Source organism: Pelobates fuscus, chromosome 11, assembly GCF_036172605.1.
Source record: "Pelobates fuscus isolate aPelFus1 chromosome 11, aPelFus1.pri, whole genome shotgun sequence".
NCBI classification, from domain to species: domain Eukaryota; kingdom Metazoa; phylum Chordata; class Amphibia; order Anura; family Pelobatidae; genus Pelobates; species Pelobates fuscus.
This window is the reverse complement of record NC_086327.1, coordinates 114,750,653-114,772,006: the sequence shown is the minus strand read 5'-3', so window position 1 is coordinate 114,772,006 and position 21,354 is coordinate 114,750,653. Positions and strand designations below refer to the sequence as shown.

The following is a 21,354-nucleotide window of genomic DNA, read 5'->3' as shown; positions in this document are numbered from 1 at the left end:
ATAAATCATACATTAATTTGTATGAGGTTTGGCTTCATTTAATAATTTAAGATTAATTTTCCAAAATATTTTTTTATTTTTTTGGCTAATTTTTTCAAATGAATTCATATTTTCATTGAGTTTTTGATATTTTAATATTTTTTTTATTTTTTTAAGTTTATCCCCAAAAAATATTAAATCACTTGAAAAGCGTATTCCAAAATATAAAAATATAAAGGCCTTTGTGTGGCCTTTGTGTTACAATATTAGTGCTAATCTTGATTTATCTATCGTGCAGCACTCAAGATGACCACTGGATGGAGCTCAGGAGTGTCAAGTAGATGGCTTTGTGTGTGACGTAAGACTTGAACCGAACTGGAGTTAGCACATTTGTAGCACAATGGTTCAGTTTCCTCTGCATTAGTAGCATTTTTATTTCACTAAACCTGAAATACAATTACTTAGTCGTTCCCAACCTAGTCCCCAAGGCATACCAACAGTCCAGAATATAGACATTTCCTAATTGTGTTCCACTGGAGATACTGATCAAACGTAGACTGTTGTTGTGCCCGGAGGTCTAGAAAGGAAACCACCAGACATTATGTACATAGAATGTAGAGACATTGTAAAAAGATGCCAATTATATTCAAGGTTTACTACAGCTTGTTGCAGTGAGTTGGTAACAGATTGATTTACCCTCAGCTTACCCATTTTTACCAAAATGTTGCATTCGTTTTGTGACTCGAATATAACTGTATGGTGTTAAAAAGGATATGGTTTATTTTAGAAGAGGTTTACACAATGTCGAACCTCGGGTCTATCCTCATTAAGTATCTTGTACTTGAAGACATTTGCATTTTTGTCAGACAGAGGCATTGATTAATGTGTGCTTTTGCATACATCACAGGCATTAGTCACCCAGTAAGCCTGTCTGATACAGCTATCTTCTTCACTTTGTGTGCAAATGAGTCTTCCTGAAGTGGAAATACTATACACTGGTTACAAAAAACAAATTTATCACAGAACACATCGGCATACAAAAACATTTCCTGCTTAAGATGGGTACATTCAAATTAAAAAAGCATTGTTCTGTATGTGGAATTAAGGGGTGACCGATACATATTTCAGGCAGATAAAAATTTTAAAATAAGAATTAATATTTCCCCATCTGTTCATTAACAGAAACCAAGTTTAGCAGCGAGGAATATATAATCAGGAGGCCATATCATATATTATTATTATTATTATTATTATTGCAATTTATATAGCGCCAACAGATTCCGTAGCGCTTTACAATATTATGAGAAGGGATTTAACTATAGATAGGACAATTACAAATAAACTTACAGGAACAATAGGTTGAAGAGGACCCTGCTCGATCGAGCTTACATTCTATAGGAGGTGGGTGTAAAACACATTAGGACAGGAATTTGCAATCAAATAAGGTGGACTGCCCTTTAGGAGAGGGCAAGAGACAGGTATGTGAGGTAAGGGTTAGTCTTGGAGGCCATATGCTTTCCTAAAGAGATGAGTTTTAAGGCACTTCTTAAAAGATGCAAGACTAGGGGAGAGTCTGATGGCGGTAGGCAGGCTATTCCATAGGAAGGGAGCCGCCCGCGAGAAGTCCTGCAAGCGCGAGTTGGCCGTACGAGTGCGGACAACGGACAGGAGGTGGTCACGGGCAGAACGGAGAGACCGAGAAGGGACATACCTATGGATCTGTGAGGAGATATAAGAGGGGCTAGAGTTGTTCAGTGCTTTATAGGTGTGAGTTAGTACCTTGAATTGACTCCTATAGCATACAGGAAGCCAATGTAAGGACTGGCAGAGGGGTGAGGTGTGAGAGAAACGACTAGAGAGGAAAATCAGTCTAGCAGCAGCGTTCATTACGGACTGTAGGGGTGCAGTACGGCTTTTGGGAAGACCAATCAGGAGAGGGTTACAGTAATCCATGCGGGAGATTACCAGAGCATGGACAAGCTCCTTGGTAGTATCTGGTGCAAGAAAGGGGCGGATATGATATAATAGGTTAGAGATCTTTGAAGGATGAAAAAAATCTCACTCTTCAAAGGCCAAAAACAACAAAATATTACTGTTTTTCCATTAGGCAGCAGGAAATGTGGCAAATGTGACTTTAAATGTCCCCACACATGATAATTCACGGCATTTCTATAAACTATATAACTAAAAGTGGAACATGGTCAAAGTGAGTCATTACATTTCACCAAACGGTAAACAAAGCACAGCAACGTCAAACATTTAATTTAACGGCTGTCAGATATGGTATGGGATATACATTTGTAATCTACTGATACATGGTTATTCACTCAAGTAAGGTATCAAAGTGAATTAAAAGTTTCACATTTCAGGCCAAAGTAGTCGATCCGGAAGCATAGTAGACGTAAAGGTTTGTTCCAGTTTGGCTACTTTTACCTTGTATGTGAAAATCACTTTGAGTTCACTTTGAATTCTCATATATAACACTGTTAGTCATATGTTAAAGAGAAACGTTCATCTCTTTGGAATTTACACAATTTAACAAAACATCAAAAATCACATATAACTTGTTTTAACCTTTTTTATGAGCTGTTCCATTTCCTCTTAAATTTATATTAACGTTTTAGCACATCACACCACAATTTATTTCAGACAAGGCAAACATTGCAAATGAAAAGGCAGAGGAAAACTATTGTTTCATGTCTCCTCTTCTCTGTGTGCTTTCCCTGAGCTGGCTGCCATGAGCAAAGGACAGAGCTTATAACAATATCTGACAGTGATCTAGGATGGTGGCAGCTTATAACAATATCTCACAGGGAGCTAAGATGGAAGCAGCTTATAACACTATCTGACAGGGAGCTAAGATGGAGGCAGCGTATAACAATATCTGACAGGGAGCTAAGATGGAGGTGCCCAGTTGCAGGATTATAGGTGTCTATTTCTACATGTGATTTTATTTTGCACACCTCACAAGTACATATTTGTTAAATACAGACATTAATAAAAAAAATAAAAAATTCTGAGAAATGACATTTCCCAGTTAACAGTGTCCTTTGAAAAACATCAGCATACACAAAGTATAAAATGAATACTGTTTGCTTTATATTTTCAAATTTAGAGAGCTTAATTAGTAGACAGTATTATAAACATCACCAATATTCATGTTCCTAAGTTCCAGTATGTACTTGAGCCAAGGTCCCGTATACATTCAGATTGTATACCTCCAATATGTCAATATGTAGAATGGTATGAGTTTTCTAGGAAATAGCTATTTTGGGCAATAGCTTAATGAAGGCAAAAAGTATAACCTTTACCCCATGTCTACAATCTACTGGTTAAAGAAGTGGCCCCTGTTGTTTTTGAAAAATCATGACTATGTAACTTTTTCAATTGCTTCAACATAACAATGTTGTACTTAAACATGACTAACAATGCTTTATTTAAAAAAGACTACCTGCAAATCCACAATGCAGACCATGCACCGGGGCATCATAATGGTAGTTTTTGACAACTGCACCATTATAAGTTACATGACGCTTCTAGCATCTAACACTGTACATTAATACATAGTAGTGGATAAATCTACCTGGACAAATGGGGAGGGGGGAAGTGTGACTGCTTCCTTCCTGATAGGACTGTCCAGACATAGTGGAACATCATTGTAGCGGCCCCAGGTGATAATAGGACCAGTGGTGGAATTCCTGGCCAGGGCAGTTAAACAGTAGCAGTTTTGTTGTCCAATCTCGACTTGGGCAGTCACAGTCTGCTGAAGGCTGCACAGGACTCATGGGCCTCAGTGATGCGCATCTGTCTATTTGGTAATCCCCCTAAAGCTGACAGGTTGTTGTTGTAACTTAATTGCTGTTGTTTTATATAGCAATGGTTAGAAAAAATGGTGGTCATTGCTGTATCCACTATACATGTATTTCTGTGTGTTTATCAATGGGTACTGCAGAAAAAGAAAGGGGGTCTGTTGGAGTGGTCAGCAGTCAAGCAGATGCGCTAGGAAACATTAATTAATAACTATACCATGTGATATGTAAGGCCCCAAAACAACACAAAAAGCAAGGATTATCCACATGAGACCTGATTGTTGTGTCTGTTACATTTAAATACATATAGCATTACAATGTTCATTATAATTTCTAACATACTTACAACTTTCTCAATGTTGAATGGGTGAGCAAAGCATTAATTTACACCCAATCTGGCACAAAAGTAACGTTTATATTAAGTAACTATTTACATCAGGGTTCTAAAAGAACAAGCTCCAAGCAATTTACATCCTCACAAAAAATGCTTTCATGGGACCCGTCACCACCTTCCCTGGTTTGAGTGGGACAGTCACTAATTAGAGTGCTAAGTCTAAATCCCAGCATACCTCTCTTTATCTCACATCAGGACTATACTTGGGCCTTTATTTAATATGTCTAAAGAGACTGGTCTGCTGGGGAGCAGTGTTTGTGAGCACCAGACAGCCTCATTACTAAAGTTCTGCATTCTGTAGTTGAGTGCTAGAACTTCAGTGATGAGGCTGGCTGGTGCACACAACATACGGAACCAGCCTCTACTAAGAGTCCAGCCACGCTGCAGGTGCTGAAAGACCTGGGTAGCTTTGTGTATAGTAGGGTGCAACTGTGTGTGTGCATATCAGAGTATGTAGCTGTATGTTTGTGGTAGTGCCTGACTGTGTGTCTTGGGATGTATAGCTTTGTGTGTATGAAAGTGTGTAGTTGTGTGTTTGGGACTGTATAGCTCAGTGTGGGAGCATGTCATTGTGTATGTGTAAGGGAATGTGTTGCTGTTTGTTTTTGAGTGTAAGTGAGCAGCTGCGTGTGTCGGAGTGAGTCACCCTTTATGTGTGCATGTATATATGGGAACATGTTGGTGTGGGTGTGTTGGTGTGCTTGTTCATAGGAAGCTAGATATGTGTGTATGTGTATAAAAGACAGTGTAGCTATGTGTGGGCATGTGTATGGGAGTGTGTAGCTGTGTGTGTGCAAGCACACATGCAGTTGTGAGTATTGATCTGTGGCCCTTGTGGGAGAAGACAACTTGGCCAGTGGCCCTCGGGTGCAATAACTTTGAAATCCCTGATTAAAATGAACAGCACTGACTTCAAATTTATAATCCAGAAACCTATGACTTGCGAAAAGTGTCTGAAGTTAGTGATACCTTTCTAGAGCATTATGCATGTAAACAGCAGAGGTCTGATGACTCACCTTATATCTTAATGAGGAAAGGCTCTACATTTCTCTTCTTTTATTCTAATCATTGGACTTAGAAATAATGAGCTTTAGCTGCTGTAAAGCTGATTAGCAGGTTTCTTTTCCTGCATTTCTACTTTAACACTTCACTATAGAGCAAGTGCCTGGACATAATCCTTCTCTGCTAATAGATCCCAGAGCACGAAGAGTTCCAATTCGTAACCCTTCCACTCGCAGATTGGCCAGAAACATGTATCTTCAATTTTTTTTTTTATCAACCGGTTTAATGATGTTGAGATGCTTAAGAATAGCACATCACCTTGAATGGGGGAATAGCACAAACAATAACTCCAATTACTCTACAGTTAATATCTAACATACCTCCAGGTGTAGACTGGCAAAGGGGTTATGAGGGCAAATATCTTATGGGTTGATCTAATTTAAAGAATTTTGTCCTGGGTATTTTTTTCCTTGTTGAACCACATATTGTCCCTGGGATAATCTTGTATATAATAATACACTCATTCTTAGTGTTGCTAAGAGAAGCCTTGCACTAGCACTGTACCTGTCAACTCCAAGGTTTGTACATGATTCAATACACCTTTGGCCCTATGAAGATGATTGGAACAAAGGAACCATTATGATAATGATCTTACTAATTACCAAATAACATACTGATTACTGGTCACTAAGACCACAGTGACATCAACACTGAAAATGAAAGTTGAAGAAATTTGACCCGACACACAAAAAACTAATTTAAAGTTAGTACTATAGTTTAGTTAATTATTTCCTAACATAAGGGACAACTATAGAACGTATTACCTTTTGGCAAAATTATTAAATCTAATGAAAGTGAAGGGATCACTGGCATGGTTGGAGAACCTCTTTAATTGTTGGTTGAATATGTTTCATAACTTTAACTAGTAGAAAACCTCTCCATTTGTATTCTACCTGGCTAGTGGTGGAGCACCCATAAAGCAACTAGTATGAGAAATATTTTGGCATGTTCCTATAGTTGCACCTTGTCGGCATTACTTCACATCTAGTCTTATCATTTTTTTCTAAGAGTTTTTATTGGGGGAAACTTTTTGACTGTGTGTCCTGACCAGATTCACCTGTGGACCAGTGGATACAGCAGCCTTTAGATCTGGCTGACGTAGAGCAAGCTGTGAGATAGACCAATGGTAAAATAATTCCACACATAAATGTGGAAACCTTGTAAAGTTGACTCTTTTTCAATTCATCAAAGTCACGTACACATAATCCATGTTATATAATATTCTGTAAACAGGCAGATCACAGATAGATAGGCAGATAGCAGACAGACATAGTGATAGATGATAGATAGATAGATAGATAGATAGAGACAAACAGTCAGACAGACATATTGATAGATAATAGATAGATAGATAGATAGATAGATAGAAAGACAGAGAGACCGACAGACATGTAGATAGATAGATAGATGATGGATAGATAGATAGATAGATAGATAGATAGATAGATAGATAGATAGATACAAACAGTCAGACAGACATATTGATAGATAATAGATAGATAGATATATAGATAGATAGATAGATAGATGATGGATAGATAGATAGATAGATAGATAGATACAAACAGTCAGACAGACATATTGATAGATAATAGATAGATAGATATATAGATAGATAGATATATAGATAGATAGATAGATAGATAGATAGATAGATAGATAGAAAGACAGAGAGACCGACAGACATGTAGATAGATAGATAGATCGATAGATAGATAGATAGATACAGTCATACAAAGTTATTTATTTATTTATTTATTATTGCCATTTATATAGCGCCAACAGATTCCGTAGCGCTTTACAATATTATGAGAGGGGGATTTAACTATAAATAGGACAATTACAAATAAACTTACAGGAACAATAGGTTGAAGAGGACCCTGCTCAAACGAGCTTACATTCTATAGGAGGTGGGGTGTAAAACACATTAGGACAGGAATCTTTATTTGACATCCTTGCATACTTTGTTCTGCTGACCATTGGTCTGTCTTTTTGTGTCCTAATGGGTCTCACAAATCTCTGTCTTTATAATTCACTTCTAATGCGATTCTGGTAGACTTCACCCAAATTTAGCAAAATATCGAAATATTCCAATGTTTGGAATGTAATTGCAATTCACTAACTATACAGAAAAACAATTAATCAGATATGCTAGCAATGACATTAAAAAAAAAAAAACAACAACAAAAAACGCTGTCTAATATATACCTTAATAGGTATTGGGAATATTTCAACATAGAAAATGTAACAAAGCTTTGAGAAAATATATTTTAAAATTGGATGTATGCCTTTGGTGTTTATTGATAAACATTATAAAGATTTATTAATTCTCTTTATTATTACTACCTTTAGACATCCTCGGTACTTGTGCATCTACTCCTTTTGTTCTGGTTTTATTCTTTTTGTTCTTGTTTGCTACTGAAGGTGTCTTACTACGGAAGTCACTGGAGGATTTGGTAGTTTCCCGAGATTTTCTTGGCTTTGGGGTAGTCTTTAAACATATCTCTTGGCTTTTGGATTCATCGGGATAATTTTTCTCTTTACTAACATTGGCCATTGTACCGCTGACCTTGTCCATTGTCTTTTTTTCTCTCCCATCCTCTTCTCTTTCCATCTGCCCTCGGACATGTTTTAAAGTGTCACGCAATCCTTGCTGCAAGTCTTCTTGGTCATGCTCAACTGAACTGGTTTTTAACTGCATTTCATTAGGGTTCTGATTAAAGCATAAAAGTGGGCTCTGTTGTTTTTTTACTGTGATAACAGGATGAAGTTGTGATTTCAAATTGACTGTAAAGGTAAAAGAAATGTATAAACCACTAGTTGTAGATTGATGTAATTTTTTACTGCTACACGTTAATGATTAGATAATATTTTGGAGCAATACATTCAATACTTCATATATACAATGCTTTTTTTATATCTGACTCTGATTAAAGGGAAAGCCAAGAAATTAAAACACAACTGTCACGTCAAAACTATTTTAATAGCATAACGCTTTCACAAGTTTTGAAAGGAAATAGTTTTTTCAAATGATGTAAAACCCAAAGAGACTCATTTTAGGTTAGGCTTACGCTGAAGTTTTGTTGGGTCGGTATAAAATACAGATTAAAGAACAGCGCACTCAAAAGGAATCTAGTCTGGGTATCAAATATGCAATTATAATTATAGAACCACTACTGAAAAATGCCCCCTCACCACAATTCCCCTTTTTTCTTTGTATATTTGGAATCCAGACCAGATTCACGTTAATTTCCCATGTTAAAATTATTGTAGGACACACCGATATTTGGGTACTGTGACGTAGTGGTCGGCTTAACAAAATTTGGCCATGTGGTGTAAACAAATCCCCATATTTGTTTGCGGAGATAGGTGATTTTACGTAGTCGTGCAAAATGTAAAACTGTACTTTGTGTCCGCTGTTCCTTAACCTGTATTTTGTATATATTTCGGTCTTTATGACGGAACCAATCTTGAGAAATGCATCTTCTGGTTGTGTCCCCACCCGCCAACCCCCCACTTTCCCTTTTTTCATAATGTAGGGTTGGGTTAATGGTTAGTGTAATGGAAATGTAGAAGGTAATGGTTAAAATTAGGGCAATGCAGGGGTTAAAGGATAAGATGAAAGAAAGAATACACTCACGGGTACTCCTTGAAACAGTGTTGGGTTTAAATGACAGGTTGTGATATCATTAAAGGGTTAAGTGGGGACGAGGTATTATTAGGGTGATTTGAGGCTGTATCACTTCTGACAAGTTTATTTAAAAAGTATTGAAGAAAAAAAATACACTACTTTTCAACATAAACAATTCAACTTAACAGGGCGAGTTCCCATACAGGGTAATTGAACGATCTGTCTTTTTTTTTTAATTGGAGGTTCTTGTTACACTTCTTTCAGGTCATTATAAACCCAGAAAAGGATAACGTGTGAATTGAGCAGGTAATACAATGGACTGGATGGGTTCCAGTTCTCTTATTCTACAAACAAGAGCCTTGTACTGCCAGGTTACCTGTTAAAGAAATCCTCATGTTAATGTAACACAGCAGAGTGTGGTAACTTAAGAAGCTATTTAAGACAAGACATGTTCTTCAATGCGAATGATTAGGACAGCTATAAATTTTATAGGTATTCTAAAAAAATGCCATGCAGATAATTAGTTATCTTAATGTGGAAAAAAAATGCTTCAAATCGGGGTGTTCAAAAAGTAGACATCAAGCTGCAAAATTATAACCCTAATGATGTCAGCCTTAAAGAAACAATGTAGTCACTCAGACCACATGTCAATGAAGTACTCTGTGTGCAGTGGTCCCGTCATTTTAACCATTCAATTGGAAGCAATCAGGGGCGTATTAGCCGCGAGGCAAACAAGGCATTTGCCTTGGGCGGCATTTTCCAGGGGGCGGAAAAAAACGCCGCCCCCAAATGCCCAAGGCAAATGTCTTGTTAGCCTTGCGGCTAACTGACATGCCGTCTGGGCGGGCGGTCGGTCGGTCTGCTGGGCGGCGCTGGCGGGCGGGCGGCTGGCGAGGGAGCACTTCCTCTGAGCTGTCTGCTCAGCTCCCTCGCGCGCCGCAGAGTGAGGCTGGGAGCCGGAATATGACGTCATATTCCGGCTCCCAGCCTCACTCTGCGGCACGCGAGGGAGCTGAGCAGACAGCTCAGGGGAAGTGCTCCCTCGCCAGTGCCGCCCAGCAGCCACTGGACCACCAGGGAGAAATTGGACCCCCCAGCATTCCCAAAGGTAAGGAGGCTGGGGGGGTTAAATTAAAAAAAAAAAGGGTTAAATATGTGAGTGAGTGAGTGTGTGTGTGTGTGTGTGTGTGTGTGTGTGTGTGAATGTCTGTGTGTGTGTGTGTCTGTTAGTGTGTGTGTGTGTGTGTCTGTCTGTTAGTGTGTCTGTGTATGTCTGTTAGTGTGTGTGTGTGAATGTCTGTGTATGTCAGTGTGTGTGTCTGTTAGTGTGTGTGTGTATGTCTGTTAGTGTGTGTGTGTATGTCTGTTAGTGTGTGTGTGTGTGTGTCTGTTAGTGTGTGTGTGTGTGTGTGTGTGGCTGTTAGTGTGTGTGTGTGTGTATGTCTGTTAGTGTGTGTGTGAATGTCTGTTAGTGTGTGTGTGTGTGTGTGTGTGTGTATGTCTGTTAGTGTGTATGTATGTCTGTTAGTGTGTATGTATGTCTGTTAGTGTGTATGTCTGTTAGTGTGTGTGTGTGTGTATGTATGTCTGTTAGTGTGTGTCTGTTAGTGCGTGTGTGTGTGTCTGCTAGTGAGTGTGTGTCTGTTAGTGTGTGTCTGTAAGTGTGTGTGTGTTTCTGTTAGCGAGTGTGTGTTTCTGTTAGCTAGTGTATGCGTATCTGTAAGTGAATGTGTGTGTGTGTGTGTGTGTGTATTTAGAAGGCGGGCGGGGGAAGGGTGGGGGTGGTGCGGGTGGGGGGAAGGGTTGGATGGGGGTGGCGCGGGCGGGAGGGGGGCGCCTGAGTTTGGTCCTGCCTAGGGCAGCACAAAACCAGGATACACCACTGGAAGCAATGCAGTGCTTTTGGAATTGCAATGTTTACATTACAAGGTAGAGGGAATCTATAGGGTTCGGAAGACAAAGCTGTATATAACATAGAGCCCTCTGGTCCCCCGCTCTCTTGCCTCCCACAGGACCAACAAAGTGTTAAAAAACCATTTAATAACTCACCCACTTCCAGTGCCGATGTTCTTTGGCTCTGGACCAGCGCTCCACCTCATCCGACGTCATCCAATGGGGGGACCTAATGTTCATGTGCGGCAAGTGCCTCAAGCGCATTAAACCCTCCCCATTGAATCAATGCTTTCCTATGGGCAATTCACTGATGCTGTATGTCTTCATGAAGAACGTGATGACATCCAGTCTCGTTTAAGTGACCTAGAGTCCAGTAAAATCTGGTAGAAAGACACTAGAGGCTGTCTTAGTACATTACTTACATTAGTAAATCCACTACTGGTGTTTGTCTTCCTGACAGCTGCTAGAGGCACTTGTTCCTCCAGACTATTTAAAACTCACTCTGGAAATCAAATGCTGCGTATAACAGCATGTGAATGGAGGGCTCGACATTTGACCGCGCATGCCTTGTAGCAATCTATTGCTTCTCAATGACAAGCAATGGATTGGAGTAGTCATGGCACTGGAAAGGAGGCGAATAATAATCTTTAGTTCATTTTTAATGTCAAAGGCGGATAGACAGAAGATATCCCATACTCCTGGAATAATGATTGTCATTTGTCATGGGTTCCCTCTAATAGTGTGAGATTACCTTTTTTGGACTCCACTGATTCAGATCATTATCACCTGTATGAGACTATAACGCTTGACATTTGTAAATGTCTAATTTGCAAAACATTTCACAAATTAAATAGCACAATATAATTAACAAACTATGCTATTATCTATATTTAACAAATTCATATTCTTTCCTGCCATATTCAATATCCTCCTATCAATTAGGATTATTAGAGAAATGTATTTTAGAAAGTAGAAAGAGCAGGTGATTAGCCAGCGTCACCTGTTGTGTTTTGGGAGAGGAAGGGCCTTCACTTGACCTTTTTATTGTTAAGGTGTAAAGCTCACATATTGTTGCGAAAATATGATTTATGATAGTCTAAGGTCAAACACTCCAACTTACTTAAAACGATAAGTTTAATTTTAAGTTATTAGTGTTTATGTACTAAAGTCCTATGAACTGCTCAGTTATCACACTAACGATACGCCCTCTTACAATTACTCAGTACCTAAAACCCAGCGTTTAGTGAATATTTAAGAAGAACACTGGTATATAATCACAAGGATGTTACTCTAATAACCCAAAAGAGACATAATGTAACAAAGAAGTTATATGATCAGAGGATGTAAGTGATGGATCTTTCAATAGAATGACTTCTAAAACGAAATATACGCCCAAGGCTTCGAATGCTGAGTATAAGACACAAAGCGTTTTTTTTTTCCCACCCTATTTAGATATCTGTTCTTTCAAATTCCATTAATAGAAACTGTATAAAAAAAAATAATATGCCCAGGGTTAAAAAAAAGATCCTTTAACTTAAGAAGAAAAAAAAAAAAAGAAAAACAATGGTAACGAATTTCCATACAATAGAAATAGCAGATTTTGTTATAATTTGCTAAGATATTTAAAAAAAAAATGTTTTATAAAATATATATTGTTTATGCTGATATTTTCTATACACTATTTGTAACTCATTTAAACTGAAAATGTCTTGGAAATAAACTGATATATGTAATTAACACCAGCATATATTTATTGTGAGAACAGAAATTTAATCTGATTTCTTAATCAAAACGCCTTAATGTTTCCATTGATGTTGGATTTTTGGCATGTACAACCAGAATGCAGTTGTATATTTGTATATCCTTAGAAAAAAAGGCAAATGCATTAGTAGCGACATTAGTATTTCCACTTGCCCTAAAGGCTTGCACTCTTTTTTTTCTCTGCACCTGTCTCACCTTAAGGCTTGATTCTTCCATCGTAGAGGTGCTTAATATCTGCACATCCCTCCATTTCTGAGTTCTCCATGCTTCCTGATATAGGTTTTGTCTATTTTTAACATGAATGTGTAACTGCGGATGATGGGATGTGATTGCTGCCCCTTTTATCCACTTCCTTTTCCATCTGCAATAGCAGCAGTAAGTCTCACATGTGGGGATTTAGAATCTTGCTCCTTTCCAACTACCTCCTTTTAGCCTCTCTGTATCACTCACACATTAAACTGACATTACTTGTTTGTGTGAAATCTAGTTAATTCAGGAAGTCATTTAAAAAAAAACATTTTTTTTTGCTCACAGAAGCTGCCTTTGGTTGCCGGGAAACAAAGGGAGTTTCAATACTCTGGTTTGACAAGTTGAAGCGTCTCCTATAATCCCATCCCCCTTCTTCATTAACAACAGTGTGTCGCCTAGCAAATGCTGGCTGGAGACCATTACAGCACAAGGATAACGTCCACTAAAATAATGCTGTATGAATGTTTGCTACATTATATTCTTTAAGCCTTGATGTATACATAACAATCATGTTACCATGTTTGCTGAGAGAGGCAGGTAGTACGTAGTTTTTGGCATTGACCTGGGAGAGGCTGTGGCTCTTTTTATGAGACCTCAGGAGTGTCGTTAGTCTTTTTTTAACCGCAGTGTATTCAGCTATAAAAAAAAAAAAATCATAAAATATTTATGAACAGTGACACTCTGTAGCTGACAATGCCAAGTACTGAGCCAAACTAGTTAGTGTAACAGGAGATTGTTTTCTCTTGCACCGACATGGGTTGCATACATTATTTATTTGGGGTTCATCAATGATCTGTTCTCGAAGTGTACTCAGGTTGTCAAACCAAACAAGATAACAAACAGGATATGGTTTATCTTCATGTTATTGTTTTATTCATAAGGAAACTGTATAGTTGCCAGTGCTGTACCATGGGTACACAAAATATGCAAGCACATTATATTAAATGATATTATAGTAAATTATATTAAATAAATGAGGTTGAATGAGTTGTGTCCTTTATACATACTCTCAGACAATGAACAATGTCGAGAGTTCTACAAAACTGATATTTATATATTTATTACTGGTATTTATAAAGCGCCAACAGATTCCACTGCGCTGTACAATTAGTGAAGAACATACAATACACACACATATACAAAAGGTAGAGAGATATTGTTAATGTTGAACTATGAACTTGCACTTTAGTATGCCATCGCAAACAGAAAAGACCATGGGAGCCCAACATCAGAGTTTGCAGGAATCTATGATCTGCTAACTTTCTTTGTCTTGGGGATGGGCATAACCACCTAGCAAAGCTAGTTGGAATGTAGCAGCCTCCCGGAGTCAAATGCCAGAGCTAAAAAAATGCCTGCGCTATGCTCCTGCACAGCAACAGCATTACAGCCAATCAGGTAATCAGGAGAAACGTGCTGAGCGCGGGAATCCTAATTACCTCAGATTTGTAAAATTGGGAAACTGCGGATGGTTAGCTCATCCCACGAAGCACTGAGAATATATATTACCCAAAGGGTAGAGACACTTAATTAAACATCTAAACAAAAATAGAATTCAAGGATCCAATAAAATAGGGGAACAAGGAAATATTTAACAAGTTGTAAAGACGGACTTGAGATGGACTTGAAAACCTTTGTATAATGCACACAGCTAAACAGATAACAACAAGGTATAAGCTTAAAGCGGCACTGTCATGCCGAATCCCGTTTTTTTTTTAACCCCCCTCCCGCCTCCACTACATCCAATCGACCCCCTAGTCACCCCCAAATGCCCCTAAGCCCCCCACATTACCTCTTTTTAATTCTTTATCTTCTGCCCCGATCTTTATTCAGGGCGCCGCCATCTTTGTGTGGGTAGGTGAAGTCCCTGTGGGACACGTCATCTACCCACACTACACAGACTGTGAGATTCCCGCACATGCCCAGTGAAACACCTGGACATGCGAACGGGAATTTCATCTATTCATTCATTCATCAGACAGACGAATGAATGAATAGAAAAAATCAGACGAACAAACTAACACTGTGTATCAGTGTTAGTTTGTTCGTTCAGTTTATTACAAGGAGGGAGCTACCGGCGTGCAGCTCCCTCCTTGTAATATGTAACTATAGAAGCGGCAGGGAGCAGTGCTCCTCGCCACTTCCTAAGCCCCCCATGTCCCCCCTCACTCTATGGGGGTCAATATGACCCCCATAATAGGACAAGGGAGATTAAAATCTCCCCAATGCCCCTACTCGCTATACCGCGAGTAGGGGCATGTCCACTAAACAGTGAGCAGCCTGTGGCTGCTCACTGCGCGGTGGGTGGGGGCCCTAATAAAACAATAAAGGGGGGGGGGACCTTCTGTCCTCCCCCCGGCCCCCACCCCTGAGCGGTGGGTGGGGGCCCTAATAAAACAATAAAGGGGGGGGGGGGACCTTCTGTCCTCCCCCCCGGCCCCCACCCCTGAGCGGTGGGTGGGGGCCCTAATAAAAACAATAAGGGGGGGGACCTATTGTCCTCCCCCCCTGGCCCCCACCCCTGCGCGGTGGGTGGGGGCCCTAATAAAACAATAAGGGGGGGGGACCTATTGTCCTCCCCCCCTGGCCCCCACCCCTGCGCGGTGGGTGGGGGCCCTAATAAAACAATAAGGGGGGGGGACCTATTGTCCTCCCCCCTGGCCCCCACCCCTGCGCGGTGGGTGGGGGCCCTAATAAAACAATAAGGGGGGGGACCTACTGTCCTCCCCCCCGGCCCCCACCCCTGAGCGGTGGGTGGGGGCCCTAATAAAACAATAAGGGGGGGGACCTACTGTCCTCCCCCCCGGCCCCCACCCCTGAGCGGTGGGTGGGGGCCCTAATAAAACAATAAGGGGGGGGGACCTACTGTCCTCCCCCCCGGCCCCCACCCCTGAGCGGTGGGTGGGGGCCCTAATAAAACAATAAGGGGGGAACCTACTGTCCTCCCCCCCTGGCCCCCACCCCTGCGCGGTGGGTGGGGGCCCTAATAAAACAATAAGGGGGGGGGGACCTACTGTCCTCCCCCCCTGGCCCCCACCCTTGCGCGGTGGGTGGGGGCCCTAAATGCCCCCCCCCCCATCAAGGTGACTAGGGGTCCCAAGCCCCTAGTCACCCCCCACCCAAAACATTCTATCCCCTACCTACCCCCCTCACCCTAAAAATAGTGAGGGGGGAATAAAATAACTAACCTGTAAAAAAAAAAAATTAAACTTACCATTTGACGTCTTCTTTTTTCTAAATTCTTCTTACTTCAGCCCCCCAAAAGGCCAAATAAAAATCCATAAACCCGTCGCACTTTAAAAAAAAAAAAAAAAAAAAAAAATGAGCGCAAACAAAAATTAATCCATCTTCACCCATGGAGGGCACGCCGCGTACTGAGCTCCGCAGGGCGGGTCAAGGCTTATAAAGCCTTGCCCCGCCCTGCAATTAGGCTTAGAACACAATGATTGGTTGGTTTAAACCAATCAGAGTGCTCTGTGTCATTTTACACAGCGTGGGAAAATTCAAAAGAACTTTCCCACGCTGTGTTAAAATGACAGATCACTGTGATTGGATGGTTTTCAAGCCATCCAATCGCAGTGCTCTGTGTCATTTTACAAGCGTGGGAAAATTCCAAAGAACTTTCCCACGCTTGTAAAATGACACAGAGCAGTGTGATTGGATGGATTTCAAGCCATCCAATCACAGTGCTCTGTGTCATTTTACACAGCGTGGGAAAATTGAACTTTCCCACGCTGTGTAAAATGACACAGAGCACTGTGATTGGATGGTTTGAAATCCATCCAATCACAGTGCTCTGTGTCATTTTACAAGCGTGGGAAAGTTCTTTGGAATTTTCCCACGCTTGTAAAATGACACAGAGCACTGTGATTGGATGGCTTGAAAACCATCCAATCACAGTGATCTGTCATTTTACACAGCGTGGGAAAGTTCTTTTGAATTTTCCCACGCTGTGTAAAATGACACAGAGCACTCTGATTGGCTTAAACCAACCAATCATTGTGTTCTAAGCCTAATTGCAGGGCGGGGCAAGGCTTTATAAGCCTTGACCCGCCCTGCGGAGCTCAGTACGCGGCGTGCCCTCCATGGGTGAAGATGGATTAATTTTTGTTTGCGCTCGGTTTTTTTTTTTTTTTTTTAAAGTGCGACGGGTTTATGGATTTTTATTTGGCCTTTTGGGGGGCTGAAGTAAGAAGAATTTAGAAAAGAGAAGACGTCAAATGGCAAGTTTAATTTTTTTTTTTTTACAGGTTAGTTATTTTATTCCCCCCTCACTATTTTTAGGGTGAGGGGGGTAGGTAGGGGATAGAATGTTTTGGGTGGGGGGTGACTAGGGGCTTGGGACCCCTAGTCACCTTGATGGGGGGGGGTTCATTTAGGGCCCCCACCCACCGCGCAGGGGTGGGGGCTAGGGGGGGAGGACAGTAGGTCCCCCCCCCTTATTGTTTTATTAGGGCCCCCACCCACCGCTCAGGGGTGGGGGCCGGGGGGGAGGACAGTAGGTCCCCCCCCCTTATTGTTTTTATTAGGGCCCCCACCCACCGCGCAGGGGTGGGGGCCGGGGGGAGGACAATAGGTCCCCCCCCCTGATTGTTTTATTAGGGCCCCCACCCACCGCTCAGGGGTGGGGGCCGGGGGGGGAGGACAGTAGGCCCCCCCCCCTTATTGTTTTTATTAGGGCCCCCACCCACCGCGCAGGGGTGGGGGCCGGGGGGGAGGACAGTAGGTCCCCCCCCCTTATTGTTTTATTAGGGCCCCCACCCACCGCGCAGGGGTGGGGGCCGGGGGGGGGGACAGTAGGTCCCCCCCCTTATTGTTTTATTAGGGCCCCCACCCACCACTCAGGGGTGGGGGCCGGGGGGGAGGACAGTAGGTCCCCCCCTTATTGTTTTATTAGGGCCCCCACCCACCGCGCAGGGGTGGGGGCCGGGGGGGAGGACAGTAGGTCCCCCCCCCTTATTGTTTTATTAGGGCCCCCACCCACCGCGCAGGGGTGGGGGCCGGGGGGGGGGGCAGTAGGTCGCCCCCCCCCCAATCTTTAACCCCGCGCAGGGGAGGGGGGGTGTTTATTGTTTTTTTTGTTTTTTGTTTTTTACAGTGAGCAGCCACAGGCTGCTCACTGCTTACTAGACATGCCCCTACTCGCGGTATAGCGAGTAGGGGCATATTATTTACTAATACTAAGTAATCTTTACTTAGTATTAGTAAAGTTGGCTGAAAGACCAATTTAGGTCTTTCAGCCTTTTAGTAGATAGCTCCCTGATACCGTGGGAATTAGGGAGTTATCTACTAAGCGGCTGCAAGATGCAGCCGCGACAATGAATAGGATCGGAGTTTCATTCATTAGAATGAAATTCCGATACAAACAAAGTACCGAATTGCATCCTAACACCAATGGAGAATTCTGTTAGGATGCAATTCGGCAGTTTTGCCGGCGTTCTGTCTAAGTGACAGGACGTTTGGCAATACTGACAGGAAGCATTGTGGGAACAGGGAGGAAAGCTAGGGATCATGGGAAAATTGCTCTGACCAGCGGAAATGAAGCACACTTTGCTCCTCCGCTGGTCAGAGCTGGTCAAGCGGAGGAATCCCATAAGACAAAGAGTCCCTACTTTGTCTTATGGTTTTAAAGAAAACTAAAGGAGACAGGAAGAAAAGAAGAACAGATCCTGAGAGAGGGGTAGAAGAGGAAGAGATTGAGGAAAGGTAAGTTCGGCATGACAGTGCCGCTTTAAGAAAGTATCAAATAGACACTGAAACTGGAACATCGTAAATTGCAACAAAATAAGTTCTGTAAAGAAAAATGATATATTGTAACAAGTCTCTAAACGCAGATTCTTTATGCAGGGAGCCCATGAGAATTTCCTATTGCAGATGCTATTAGCATCCAATCTTCCTACTTATGTGGATCCTTGGTTTGTTGGTCTTGTCTTGGAGTACGGTTATAGTCTGTAAAGAAAACAGAAAACAGTAAGAAAAAGCCGGAATATCCACAAGATAACCTTATGTAAAGAAAAACAAACTACCACCAGCAGGCAAAAGCCTTACACTCGGGGAGGGTGGGACAGGCGCTATTGGTGGTTATGCTCATCCCTAAGACAAAGAAAGTTTGCAGGTCATAGATTCCTGCAAACTCCGATTTGTCCTCCTAACAAAGCTAGTTGGTAGAGTAGCACACACGTGGTAGTGGTCCTAAGAAACTGAAGTCTTTCAACTTCTGATGGCCTTCAGTAAAATCTAACAAAGGTTTTACTGAACAACCACCTTGCAGCTTTCAAGATAATAGGGAGGGGAAGGCCTTTTTGCTGCTGCTTTAGTAGGCGTCCCTAAATGAGTGGTCTTTGAACACGGAAACATCAATACCAGCCGAAGATATGGCGGAAAGTATCCAACCTCCAATTGTATTAACCTTGGCTGTATGAAAGGGATTCCTTGATGTAGTAAATAATTGACTGATATCATTTCTAAATGCAGCGGAAAAGTCAAGGTACGATTGTAATAAACTGACTAAACATAAGCTTGGTTCAGAAGGATCTTGGACCAAATCCAATTCCACCAAACCTGGGGAAGTATGTGAGTTTTTTGTCTCCCTTTCAGTATAATATGGAACCCTCCCGGGGTCCAGAACAACCATGGTTCTGAAATATGGATTTGAGTTAACTCAGCTCCTCTAGCTGCCAAGGTCAGTGACAGCAAAGAAGCCAACTTAATAGCAGTCCATCTTAAATAAATTTTAGCATTATCCAAAGAATTAAGCAAATTTAATAAGAGGTCTACATCCCAAGTAGATGTGTAACATGGAGTATATTGGCCGCAGACTGATAACCCTTTTAGCAATCTAAAATACAGGGCACCCTGAGTAAAGTTAGGGATAAGGAAATTTAAAGCAGATCCATAGGTCTTGATGGTACTGACCGCTAAACCAGAATGGAACTTAAGGGTAAGAAATTCTAAAGCCAATGGACATGGTATCAGATCCCTGAGAAGTAGATAGAAAAGAAACCTCTCATTCTTTGAATTCCTCAATCATCTTTCTATATCTTACCCTAGTTCTGCGTCTTAAAGATGAATTAATGATGTCCAGGACCTGATTTGATAAAAGGGGATGCGTTAACAGCCTACCAGGGCTGCGATCAACATCAGCTGGGGAAGCTTGAGCAAATGATCGCTGGTTCCCTGAAAGCAGTCCACAGTCATGCCCAATGGGATCTTGATTCCATTGACTAACTGATAGATAACAGGGTATAGAGATCCATACTTGGTAAACGAGAACTAAACTCTGTACCCTGTCCCTGCGGATCTTCTCCAGCACTTTCATCAGTAAAGATGGAGGGGGAAATGCATAAGGGGCTGGAACATCTGTCCATTGGAAAGATGGTGCATCCATTTTCCAAGCTTTCTTTGTCCAAATCCTGGAGACAAACCTGGGACTTTGTGCAGACATTTGGGATGCAAACAGATATGCTTGTCTCTGGCCAAAATTGCTTTCTATCCTTTGGAATAGAGCAATCTTTAATTGAATCGTTGCCAGAGACAAACTCTGGCAAGAGAGAATCTTGTTCGCCTCTCCCTGAATGTAAACCCGAACTCTGTTTGCTAAAGCCCAAGACCAAAGATCTAGACTCTCCAAACAAAGACCCCTTGATCTTGTGCCCCCTCTGTGGTTTATATAAGCCTCCGCTGCCCTGTTGTCCAATTGGACTTTTACCGACGTCGGTAACTGGTTTAGAGGAAATAGGCCCTAGAGAGTTAATGTTATTGCTCTTAACTCCAAGATGTTTCTATGAAGGAGTCTCTCTTGGTCTGACCAAATTCCTCTTATTGCGTTTTGGGCTGTAAACGCGCCCCAACCATGATTTGAGGCATCTGATGTCAGAGTAACTGCAAACGGCTGCTCTAACAGGGAACGAGAAAGTGGGATTTCTAACCTCCGAATAGACTTCAACTCTTCTCTGACTTTCTTGGAGAGAAAGAATTTTGATTCCTAATGGCCACCCTGTCTTAATCGATTCCCTCAAACCAGCTGATTTCTTCTGCAAAGTAAAGGGAAATCTTCGTAGGCTGGTGTTAAAGCTATTCATTTCCAGATAATCTTTGCCAGATCTCTCAAGGACCAACTCTGGTGCCTGAGAGATGAAGTCAGATGTACCAATAATTTGTCCCATTTGTCTTGAGGGATTCCTAGTGACATAGTCCTGGTGTTCAGTACAAAACCCAGAAAGAGAATGCTTTGGGTGGGATTATGACTGATTTCTGTAAATTCACTACAAATCCTAGGTCTTGTAAAAGTGAAGCAAGATAATCCCTCTGATAAGCAAGGACTTCCCCATCTGGGTGCATGAGCAGGATGTCGTCTAGATAGTACAGACACATGTAACCTTTTAGTCTGACATGAACTATCACTGATTTCATTATTATGGAGAATGTGTATGGTGCATTGGATAGTCCAAACACCATAACAGTACACTGACACACCTTTCCTTTCCACCGAAACCTGAGGAAACGCCTGTGTTTCTTGGCTATAGGGACTGAATGTAAGGCATTTTTTAGGTCTAACTTTATGCAGAAAAATGTTTTCT

General features: G+C 41.5%; 1 protein-coding gene across 1 annotated transcript in view; it reads right to left on the bottom strand.

Annotated features, from left to right (window-relative positions):
• Window positions 1–10,949, bottom strand: part of TTLL10 (tubulin tyrosine ligase like 10) — a 45,085-nt gene extending 34,136 nt beyond the window's left edge. Inside the window, exons 1-2 of the mRNA XM_063436879.1 lie at window positions 10,925–10,949; window positions 7,591–8,031 (exon numbers count right to left, since the gene is read on the bottom strand). Coding sequence (XP_063292949.1) covers window positions 7,591–7,945 — 355 coding nt within the window. The 5' untranslated portion in view covers window positions 7,946–8,031; window positions 10,925–10,949. The remainder of the gene's footprint in view (window positions 1–7,590; window positions 8,032–10,924) is intronic.
• Between the last annotated feature and the right edge of the window lie 10,405 nt (window positions 10,950–21,354).